At 36.1% G+C, this 12,509-nt stretch overlaps 2 protein-coding genes across 11 annotated transcripts in view; one reads left to right on the top strand and one right to left on the bottom strand.

Annotated features, from left to right (window-relative positions):
- LOC101738942 (luciferin sulfotransferase) overlaps positions 1-12,509 on the top strand; it is a 343,088-nt gene that overhangs the window by 155,115 nt on the left and 175,464 nt on the right. The window lies entirely within an intron of this gene.
- LOC101738670 (agrin) overlaps positions 1-12,509 on the bottom strand; it is a 182,069-nt gene that overhangs the window by 45,876 nt on the left and 123,684 nt on the right. For 4 of the 10 annotated variants that reach the window (XR_005244675.2, XM_038010933.2, XM_038010934.2 and 1 more), the window contains exon 2: positions 5,869-6,729. The exons of the other annotated variants lie outside the window; for them this stretch is intronic. Coding sequence is in view for 3 of the 4 variants with exons in the window: in XM_038010933.2 (XP_037866861.2) it covers positions 5,869-6,655 (787 nt within the window). In the remaining variant the exon portion in view is untranslated. The remainder of the gene's footprint in view (positions 1-5,868; positions 6,730-12,509) is intronic. 10 annotated transcript variants of the gene reach the window in all.

Here is a 12,509-nt window from a genome sequence, read left to right as displayed (position 1 = left end):
ACTTTAATTGTATGCGAGGCCATAATTTATACTATAAAGAAAATGAGTAACGATTCCCAAACACGAAGGTTTTTAAACTAATAAGTCGTAGCGGGTCATAAAAAAATATGCACAAAAGGTATGTATTGAATTATGTCTCAAGGGAAGCCTTTCATAAAACTTCAAAATGTAATGAATCATACGTCGGTGTGTGCAAACGCGACTGCAAAGATTGATCGATTAATCAAAAACTGACTTATTCGTAAACTATTTAGGACGACAGTTATGATTGTAAAAAGCACAATCACGAAAGATTCATTAAGAATAATAACAATATGTTAAAATGGGTTGAGGTCGTTTTTATATAACTAGAGGTCCCGTAGTAGTCGAAATTCGACTATAATTAATTGGAATTATAAGTTTGTACACTATTATGATTGTATTTTATACTTCTATAATCGCAAATTTCGCCAAGACTACACTATAAAAAATATTAACAAAGACAAATAATATTTAATCTATTCTCAATTTGACAACAGACGTCAAGAACAAAAGCTTGACAATAAATAGTATGCATGCGTGTATGCGTCAAATACATGGTATGTAGTGTGTGTAATCTTTTCTTTATTGATTTAATGTATCTTTTATGCATCATTTTCAAAAAATATTAGCATTGTGCACTTCTTCTCTATATTCTCTATAAGAGTGGAAAAGTTCATACTCCTCCGTCTGCGCAATTTTCGTAAAAAGGGATACAAAGTTTTTGCTTCACGTATTAATATATAGATAATATGCTTGCTTAAACGAGTTATTCAACGTCACTCACTGAATCTAAGGCTACTAAATAGCATAAGATCTCTAAAAGATATCATCCGTATAGTTATGAACCGTTTTTCACTGCAATACAATCAGAAATTTTCAACGCGATAGGTTTCAATTAATTGCACGTTATTGTGTTGTTAATGGAAAACCAGTTTAAGGTTGGTTCTCACATTGGTAATAAATTCTTTTGTAAAGCTAACATGCTAATATGAAACGATTTTGTTTTTATGTTATTAGTCCAATGCTCGAAATTGGACCACAATAACTAGGAGCTCAAGATTATGATTTATTTTATGAATTGTATCCGATGTTTTAACTGAAATGAAAAAAAAACCGAATATTACATTAAATATAAAGAAAGCACTATTTAAGTGTTAGCTATTAAAACTAGTAGTAGCTATTAAACCAAAAAAACATCTGACCCAAGCGACGAGACAACGCACATACGCTGTCGCCCAAAACGTGTCTACGCAGATCCCCCCGTCCGCTCTGGGGGTTTTTTAGCTACTCCAGCACCGATCACCGTTCTTGTAAGATTTCGACGTACGAATTAGCTGATAGACAATCCGGTGGTAAATTCTACAAAGCACTGCACTTTGTAGGGCCAGTGTTGGCAAACTCTCTCATATTATTCCCGTTCCATTCCACCACCACCACCAACATCGCCTACCAGTCCCTTCAACTACCATCGGATAGGTAGGGTTAAACAATTTGGTTGAGAAGCACCAAATAAATCATTAAATTATTTGATTTGTGTTTGACCATCTAAATATTATATATTTAAAGTTTCTTGATAACTTACTATATACTTTCCGCGAAGATATTATCTATTTTGCATAAAACTACTGCCCACAAGGCTGATCGACATTGCAAGTTACACTTTAGACGTCACTCAGGTTTATTAGCGATCTAACCAAGTTAGTTGCAGCGACCACCTAGTCACTGCAGCTAGAAGGCAAGTGCGTGATTGCGCATGACACCAGTAATATCCGGTCGCCAGCCACTGCCCACCGATGGTATCAATTTCAATTTGTTGCGGCGCCATAACAGCCGCCTCAACTCGATTCGATGTATAAATCGATTTCGCTCCAGTTTCCTGTTACGTTCGAATCGGACTTAATCTCGTATCGGTCGATTGAAATGCTCGGGAATCGCTGCTGTTTATGGCACTCGATATCTGCTTAATTTCATGTTCACCGAAACGCGATAAAAATTTACGACGAGTATCGGATTTGATGAAATAATTTATTACAATAATAAATAAGGTAGCAGTTATTGAAATCACTTGGCTACTTGCATAATATCACTACTTGCATGATATAAACTGGTTTATAGAGCACGTTGTGTGTACATATTTTCCAATGAAGCAAACATAATTTTAGTTTCGAAGATTATGACAACCATTTCCAGAATGAGATTGAGAGTTAAACCTTGTGTTTCAAGATGAGCGATGGCATTATGTTTCTCATGTACGCATAGCCCTTGTAACAAGGTTTAGCTAATACTCCTGACATGGTAACGCAATCCTTATCGATCAGTTAATCATTTTAAATATGGGTAGCATAGAATTGATATCTCTAGCACAGTGACACAATAGGAACCGTAGAAAATAAATCCTCCTGTCCGACACTTTGCGCCCCAATATTCTATAGTTCCTCTGAGCACGGGTATGGAGAGTCTTAATGTAAAATTTTAGTCAAAGATAGACCTAGAATTTGACGTACATACTTGTGAAACCTGTTATTAATGGTAGCTTAATTGTAGAAGCGTTATTCTAAATAAGAGCAAGCGTATTCTTAGAAAATTTTATATCTTTTATAGCAAGGTACACGACAGCCAATTCACAGTAAATAAAATAATCAACCAATTCAAATTCACTTCTGAATCCTTTCACGAATTCCAAGAATGACTACTGCATTCCGCGAGAATTTTGTGTTCAAACAGCGTGAAAATTAATCGATCGATTAGCCATTCACGCTCGGCTTCAAAAGCTAAAGTTGAACGTGAGTCAGACCCCGGGCTCCCGTGCCGCGGCACCGGTGGAAATTAATTCTACCGTTCGAAAAAAGAACGATCTGACTTTTCGGCAATCTATTGCGACTGAGTGCTTTCCGATTGTAGCAATACGTTCATACTGTTCGTAGAGTAGTACTGTATGATTTGCGAATATGTAAATACTTCACTCTGAATATTGCTATCGGTTATTGCGACTCGACATTTTAATCTCAATGCTCTGAAATAAAACTATAGTTTTTGATCAACAGAGGAAATATAGGTTCGGAATTTTGAAGTTGTCATTTTAACACAGGTACCGATTTTTCTAAGGAATCACTTAGCTAAAACGTGTTCACGAAGAATTTCCACGATGAAAAAATAATATCATATAATCAAAACCAAACCCGTAAAACGTAAACAAGCTTCCATGTTTCAGATCATTCTGCAACGAAGCTGTCATGCGTACCGGTTTGAAGGGTAGATAATAGAAATTGAAATTTCAACCTCATATCTCAAGACGGGCTATAGCGTTCATTTTGTGATGGCCTTGGCCCGGTAATGACTTAATAGTTGGAGCGTGAGCTTGTATACCCAACTTACCCCGGCAGTCGGTGGCCACCGCTGGTTTGGGACCCATTAGGGATAGTTTGGCGGAGCACCATGTGCTACGTGCGAAACTCGTCACCTGGCCCACACAGCCTGTCTTGGATAAATTCTGCCACATCCAATGTTCGGACGCGGATTGTTCAACTACAGAGGTTTTAAGTCGATTCAACTCCGACATGCCCTGCCTACCATCCCCAATGCGTATCCGATTTTCTCCTGACCCAAGAAAAAAACACCAAATTTGTGCAATAAAATATTAAAATAGATAAAAACTTACATTCACTACTCTAGAGATCAACATGAAGTGACACTCAGAAAGCTCTGTAGATGATACTTTAGTTTATGCATATAAAGTTATTGTTTGAACATGGTGAGCATACATAATCCTGAACAGGTATTCTCTTTTGAATCGCTGAACTGAAAATATACGGGAAAATCTCATTTAGAATTCATGAAAACATGGATGTGTATGTAATTGCTTCATAAATACTGGCAGCGATGGAAAAACAAATTACCATTTTTGTTAATTGGATTTGCTTATATAGCAGAATTCATAGGTAAATGACTTTCTAATGTTACCAAAAATACGTGCTTGTTTATAATAATAAAATAGTATATGACGTATATTCTATAGTTCTTGTGATAATTTTAGAGTTTAATAACAATAGTTTTTATAATATTAACGGAATATCTGGTTTACCATAATTGAACATAGCGGTGAATGCGTTCATGACACAGCTAGTTTTAAATAAACGCTGCCCACCTTAAGACATGAGATTAAGGTTTTAGTAAGAGAAAGCTGCTGTCCATTTTACCAAATACACGGGAAGATATGCAGTGGTGTTGTTCTAAGCTAACATAATGTGAAAATTATTTACATAAGTCTTATATACACATTTGCTTAGGAAAATTGGTTCCTGCTTGGGGGATTTGTACTCCGGCAAATTCTCATCAATTGTAACGAGTATACTGGATGAGTTATTCCTTAGGCTGTGATAACACTTTAGTTATTCTGATTAATCACTTTCCACATTCTGAGGGTGGCTGCCATACCAATCGCACGTGTTTATTACTTTATTATTATTATTTTAAACGTTTGGAAACATCTTGGCTCATGAAGAGCCAAATTTGAATGATTTTGATTTGGATGATCCTGTCTGAATGATATAGATTCAATTACATTTCATTGGTTCAAAACTGTGAACAGCCAAGAGTTTTGATGTTAGAACGGCCTTTCATGTTATCTGTCTGTCACATCTAGATAACAAAATTTGGCACTGAAATACTTTTTATCTTGGTAATGAATATAGGGTTTTCATCTTCAGCTGAGCATGGGTCCCCGACTACACGATGTAAAATGTAGTCCACGCGTTCTAAGTTGAAGACGTACGGCTAGTTTTTAGATAAGCATTGCGCAATACACTGCCACGGGCCAAGGGTTTCTCCTGCGTTTTGGGTACTGGGAACACGTCCAAGACAAGAACAATCTCATCCCAATTTTTTATTTATTTCTTAAGTAGTTGGATGAGCTCACGGCCCACCTGGTGTTAAGTGGTTACCGAAGGCCATAGACATCTACAATGTAAATGGCGCCCGCCTTGAGACATGAGTTCTAAGGTCTCAGTTCAGTACAACGGCTGTCCCATTCTTCAAACCGAAATGCATTACTGCTTCACGGCAGAAATAGGCAAGGTGGTGGTACCTACCCGTGCGGACTCACAGGACGTCCTATCATCAATAATTATACAAATTACAATTTAGCGTGTTTCGATTTTTATTACACGATGTTATTCCTTCACCATGAAAGTCAATCGTGAACATTTATTAAGTACGCATTTCATTAGAAAAATTGGTACTTGCCGGCGAGATCTGAACACCGTTGCATCGCAAGATACAAATGCACTGGACGTCTTATCCTTTAGGCTACGACGACTTCAATACCGGATATCAAATATCTTTGACAAAGGAACTCACTCCGACGAGGAGTCTAATCCCTATAGCGCGGTATGGTAGTCACGACCACTAACTGTTTCACCAACGTCAGTCAAAGTCAACATAAAATAGTAAAGTTTTTTGTAATATTTTTTTACGCTTTGTTTTCTTTTTATTTTTATTATTGCTTAGCCGGGTGTTCGAGCTCACGTCTCACCCGATGTGAAGTAGTTATCGGAGCCCATAAACATAAAAAAAGGAAATACCGCCACCTACCTTGGGACATCAGTTCATGGTAGATCAACAATTTACCACTTCGAAAAAAACTGTTTACTTTAGTAAATAACTTTGTTTTGAAAGATAGATAACCTTCATAATTTTTAAGACAATTTGAAATAAAAAAAAAATGTAGATCTTCTCAAAGTTTTCATTTTTCAACATTTATAAATCTTAAAATTATAAAGACAATTTCATTGCTGAAATCTTAAAATTATAAAAAAGATAATGGTTATGATACTTAGATATGATACTTACAATTGTTTGTCAGTAGGAACCCTGTCGAAACTCCTAACAAAACTAGAAAAAACAGAAGCAGTAAAATAATTAACGCCGGCCGACAGTAATGCATCCAACAATAATCTTCGGAATTAGCTGCTGGGGGGTTCGACGACCACACACAACACTTTCCACACGTGGGTTCCGTTGCCGAACCTGATCGCACAACGGCACTATTTCCCTGTTGATTCACAATCACACCTTGAACGGGGGCATCGCTGCCTTGTCCGTAAATTGTACTTTTCTCGGTAATTCGTGCAAAACCCGAATTGTCTTCATCGTGAGGATTCCCATAAACGCCATATGAGGCGACAATATCGACTCCAGAAAGCGACCGAGTTCCGTCATTTCCATTACTTTCTTGGGCCACATTCACTTCTGTAGTGGGCCAGCATTCGCACGAACATCGATCCTCTTTCCTTCTCTGTCTCGCCTGAGACGTCTCTGATCTAACAGGAACTTCAGTTTTCTTCTCTTCTTCTTTTTTGCTTTTGGCATCGTGGGTAATAGTATCGTGGTTTATATTATATGTGGGTTGTAAGTTTTTATGGTTTTCTATGTACCAATGTCTTTCTTCGGCCCGAAGTGTAGTGTCATTATTGCCTTCATAAATATCGGCGTAGTTGGAAAGAGGATGCGAAGATGGACTGTAAAGTGGACCAACACTAATCTGTCCGTAGCCACGATCGTATTGCGGAGGGCGGTTATTAGTAGCGTAGAATGCTGTAGAGGTAGGCACGGAGTAATCGTAGCCCGGCCCGTTCATCTTCAAAGATAAATCGCCTCATTTGAGTTTATGTTTCATGACAAAAAATATTGGATAATAAACGTTGTAAGACACTGAAAATTAATATAAAGGATGCTACATTTTAAGTTTCCATGATGCTATTAACGTTAAACGCCGACATGATAATTTTGTAAACGTTATTTCTGATAGCAAACAAAATACCCTTCTAGTAAACAGAACGAAGTTGAATGTTATGGTAAGTTGTAGACTAAGTTTGTTGATTTCGTTACGTTACGCTCGTAATGTTTGGAAGCTCGAACTTATTTAATACAATATACATCTGTTTATCTCAATTAACTCTCTTGTTCGACTGTGGTATTTATCTTGTACATTTTAGCAAGTTCCCGCCGCCCCTGTTACCGGAAGGTAGACAAAGAAATGAAAACGTGAGTAAACAGGCAAGCCTAACTTAAATTAACCGTATTTATTCCCTTGATTTTGACACGTGAGAGTTGTGTAACATGATTACCGAACAGCCTTAGTTAAGAATGTGAAACAAATAAGTATCAGTGAGAGGGTCTGATTTAATTATATGTACTTCGTTACTTGGATTCAAAAGTTCGTACCGTCAATAAAGGTTCGTCGACCTGCAAACAGCTGAATCAATAAAAAGTTTCGTGTGAATCCCCGCGATAACTAGGATAATCCGTCCCAATTAATTAAATTAAAAACAAACAAAAGTAATTACGTAAAAGTTACGGGCATCGAGTTGAGGTCGTTGCTGAACTGTTTCGGCCCAGTTCAAAAGTAAGAGATTGTCATCAAATCTACACCGCTAATTAATCAGTAAAATTTTTGAATGAATATTATTTTAAGTTTAATTTATTGGTCTGTTAATTTGTATTCTTCGTTATTTTTTCTTATGAATATTTGAACTAACCGTTTTAAACGTATTTGCGAGTTGTGGAAAATTTAGTTATGTAAAATGAGCTCCTAATATTAATACGATAATAGCTATCTATCTATAGCTCATTACCTAAATGCTGCTGCATGACACCTTCGTTCCATTAGAATAAGATCTTTTTTATTTTCCACATCGGAAAAACCATAATTTTACTAGGAAAATAACCAAAAAGGTTATTCACGAAGGTTATTCATATTCATTACCATTCATAATCTATGAAGTTCATGCTCTGAAAATACCAGGGACAAAATCTGGCAATAATACATTACAACAAACGACTATAAGTTCACAATCGTGGTATAGTATGGCTGTGTAGATATTTTATGTTTTTGTAGATTTAAATACTTTAGAAGGAGGTCAATGAGGAGAATCGAAAACCGGAAAAACAGACAAAGGTCTATGTCCAGCAGTGGACTAGTGTAAGCTGATGATAATTATGATAAATTACTTTATAGATTTATTGGAGGCTGACAATAAAAGAAACTATTTAACATTCAATTATTGAAATTTCAATTGAGAGACTACTTTGCGATAAAACAGGCAGTATTTTTAAACCAACACGAATTACTCAAAGTTAAGCCTTCTTACCAGCAAGATTCTTGTATAATTTTAACTTATTCTTGAGATTTATAATACCAAACATTAACGACTCTTGAACAATATTTTGGCATTTAAAATTATACGTAGGTAACTCGCTACTATATAAAATATAGTTATAAATGTAGTTACGTCTATGAAAACGTAATCTATGAACGTAGTCTATGAAGTTCATGCTCTGAAAATACCAAGGACAAAATCTGGCAATAATACATTACACATTACCTAACAACCCTTTTGTGTAAATCGAGGCCTAACAATACAGAAACACTGTTACATAAGTTAATTCCGACGATTCGCCTTATTTGGAAAATATCTCGCATTTCGATTTCAGGAACTTACATTATTAAAATCATATTTAACAGTGGGAGTAGCTACCCTTATTTCAAATAAAACAAGGGCGTTAGTAGTCATTGAGTGATATGTTGTATGTCAGTCAGATGTTCCCTGTTTTTTTTATTGTCCTTGTAGTCAGACGAGCATACGGTTTACCTAATGGTGAATGGTTACCGTCGCCCATGGACTTCAGCAATGCCAGGGACAGACGCAAACCGCTGCCTACCGTTGAAACCGTTACCATCTACTGATTTTCACTGACTCAGGTTTTTACTGGGTCAATTACCACTGGTTTCCCAAGTTTACGTCATTTGATAGATATAGGATTTTGTATAAATAATCCAACAATTAAAAGCACACAAGTATAAGAAAATCAAAAACCGCTTTTCAAAAAATCGTAAAATTCAAAGTAAATAATGCGCTAAAACTTAATCCGTCAAAACATTTAACTTATGTAGATCAACCAATAAGTTTTCCTAAAAAGTCAACATCACCTTCCTATATCAATACCCTACGCTAGAACGACAAGGTTTTTACTCCGATGTGTATTTCAGCAGAGGTGAACGACCTCGGATAAGTCGTGAAACAATAAAAGGCCCCACTTACTCGCACGGACGTTTTATTGAATTGTAAGTGCAGTTTTTACGTGTTTCAATAGCTCTGAGGGTTTGTTTTCAATATTGTCCTTAATAACATGGAGACTATATCGTTTGTTTATTGTATTAACAACCGTTTGTACGTAAATACATTTTGATTTATTTAGGAAAAGGAAGAACAACCATTGCTACTTACAATACAATTATGGAAGTTTCGATACCGTCTCTCAAAAAGGTCGGCGCTATTCAAGTTGTTGTCTATCTCCCGGGCACTATTGAACATCAGGCGCGTCGTGAGTTTGTTGTTTATTTATTATTTTTTATAGATTTTTCATATATTCGCTCTTACTACGCTATTTATTAATTCTGAAAATTTCGAGCACTTTGAATGTATCTTCATAAACCACGTAGCTATGCCGCAGGGACTATTTCGTATCCAAGCATTCAAATGTGACATTTTTACGGTTCCCTAGCTAGTAAATTTCCTGAGATATTTATTTCTTAAAACAAATTATATTACACGAAAACAAAATCAACAAAATCATCTGGCTCTGGGATGAAGCCTCCTAGGTGTTTCCAGCGCGCCATCACATGTCCTTCTTCAAAAGAGGTTTGCGAAGAGTACTTAGCCGTAGGCAGCAACTACCTCTGGAATTGTCGATGACAATGACCGGCGATAACCACTCAATATCAGGTGGGCCTAAAAAGGCAATATTTTTTTATCCTACTTATGTATGAAAGATAAGGTTAGCATGGCAATGGTCCGTCGAATATATTGCCAAAATGAGTACTTTCCACATAAAATACATAAAAATATATCTGTATATGAAAAAAGATAATTTTAAAAGATTTGCGCACGACTTTTCTCCTTATATTATGTTTGAAGTGAATACCTAATATCCCTGAAGTATCAAAAACAGCTTCGAAAGTTTCAAGTCAATCGCAAAATACGCGAACAAATAAAGAATCCTAAAAACCAATATTTGATCTCCTCTGTTACTGATTTACTCAGACTGACAGAATCCAGGCCCAATTCCCATTCAGGATCAATATCTTTGTTAAAGATATTTAGTATTTGATGTGAATGTCTTCTTCTTGTCTTATATGTATTTAAGCTTACCTATATAATAGCCAGCACAAGACATTTCTTATCATGGAGCAATAGAATCAGGAACGTTTGTTTAGACAGTGTTCAAAATAGGACTTTACATACTCATCTTTTTAATTAGTACATCTTCAAAATGTTTACAGGTTTTTGTTTTAAATGCTTCTGAAGTACCCAATTTTAAAACGCATTAGCGGTACAATGCTAATGGTTAAGACGTCAGTGGTCATCGGATGCGCCAAATGCTCACCTGCCAAGCTTATAAATAAGTTAATGCCTATGAAAACCGATCGAATCGTATTTTTTAAATCATCAATAAACATTATTTTTTATAAAACAGTACGTATCTCTGAACAACGTCTTCCGAAAGTCAGATAAAAGATAATAAAAAAAAATATATTCAAAAAACAACTTTGTAAATTAAGGCAAAAAATCTAACATAAGACTAGAAGTTCCCTTTCAAAGGTTTTAACGACCCAACCTTGATTCAAACTCCGAAGTGACTTATAACACAATAAAATGCCTTTAGGGCCTCCGAAACTCGATTGTAATTTGCAGATGCTTTTAATCATAGGTCCTTCCATAAAAATGTCCCAAGACACTCATCGGAGGCCTATAAAATATGGACGCTGTGTAATAGGGACATAAACTACGTGAGCAAAAAATTCTTAGCATGATTTTATGTCTTCTTCACAATGATATTTAATATATAACACACATAAATCCGATAGCTGTAGTTAATCAATTCGGCACGTTTATTATATTTTCAGAAAGGTCAGTCGAATGATCGATATTGATAATACCAAAGGTTTTATAACGTGGGTGTTTCTTCTCTACAACCTATGAAGATCGATTTTCTTTGTGAATGTCGCGAATCAAATTCGATATGTGACTCGCTAATTTTATTGATAAATTTGCATAATGTACTGCATAATGCACTGCCTTCTGTTTCATTCAATGTTTAAAAATTTCGTGAAATAATATTTAAATGAAAACAGGAATTAGTATTTTAAATATTCATGGCAAAAGAGCCTATAGATACCACAGCGGGATTGGAGGGAACAGCTAAAAGTGACTGCATAATGGGAACTTTTCTCACTGTCTTTCTGGCACGCTCACACTTAAATCGCAGTGTTATTGTCTATTATATTTTATATAGTTATTTAGCGGCTACTACTAGTAATATTAAGATCCCATCCCTCGATCTGAATGGTTCTTTTTGGATATTTTTAAAAGTACTTTTTAAAAAAAAATTCACTTTCTGATTTCACTTGCGAATAACTAAGATTGAAAACAACAGATCGTAATAATAAAAACGGTTTTGAAAGACTTCAAAGAAAGCTTAATTGTAAATTTCATCGTTATACAACTTTACATAACTGACCTTTCTCCCAACGCCCATGGACATCATCAATGTCAAGACTAAAAATCAAGACGCCGTCTACTACTACACAATTTACATATGTACATAAATTCTAAGTATACATATACTTGTGATCTGAATCAATTTACTAAAACCCATCCATCAACTAGCAAATCTGTCCTAAACAATAATTATTATACCCATATTTACGCTCCGCCGTTTGGTATTTGTAAGGGAATTTATGCAAATAGTATGACGATCTAGTCCAGCCCAACCGTTACCCTAAATCGTTTTGAACTAGACAGGCATCTAGATATCGTGAAGTAACCTACTTAAGTACGTTCGTATTGTTCATTTTCGTAATAAGACATGCTAGCTGTCTGATGGGAACGGTGGTGCTTTTCTATCTGGCTAATTTGATATTTTTCTCGTATTTATATTTAAAATAGAGACTGGCTATTTTATAGATTCTTTTTGATATAAATGTTTTTTTTTATTGCTTAGATGGATGGACGAGCTCACAGCCCACCTGGTGTTAAGTGGTTACTAGAGCCCATAGACATCTACAACGTAAATGCGCCACCCACCTCGAGATATAAGTTCTAAGGTCTCAAGTATAGTTACGACGGCAGCCCCGCCCTTCAAACCGAAACGCATTACTGCTTCACGGCAGAAATAGGCAGGGCGGTGGTACCCACCCGCGCGGACTCACAAGAGGTCCTACCACCAGTGATTACGCAAACTATAATTTGGCGGGTTTCATTTTTATTACACGATGTTATTCCTTCACCGTGGAAGTCAATCGTGAACAATTGTTAAGTACGTATTTCATTAGAAAAATTGGTACCCGCCTGCGGGATTCGAACATCGGTGCATCGCTAGATACGAATGCACCGGACATCTTATCCTTTAGGCCACGACGACGACAAATT

The sequence above is a fragment of the Bombyx mori genome, chromosome 5 (assembly GCF_030269925.1).
Source record: "Bombyx mori chromosome 5, ASM3026992v2".
NCBI classification, from domain to species: Eukaryota; Metazoa; Arthropoda; class Insecta; order Lepidoptera; family Bombycidae; genus Bombyx; species Bombyx mori.
The sequence above is the reverse complement of the archived record's forward strand: the minus strand, read 5'-3'. Positions and strand labels throughout refer to the sequence as shown.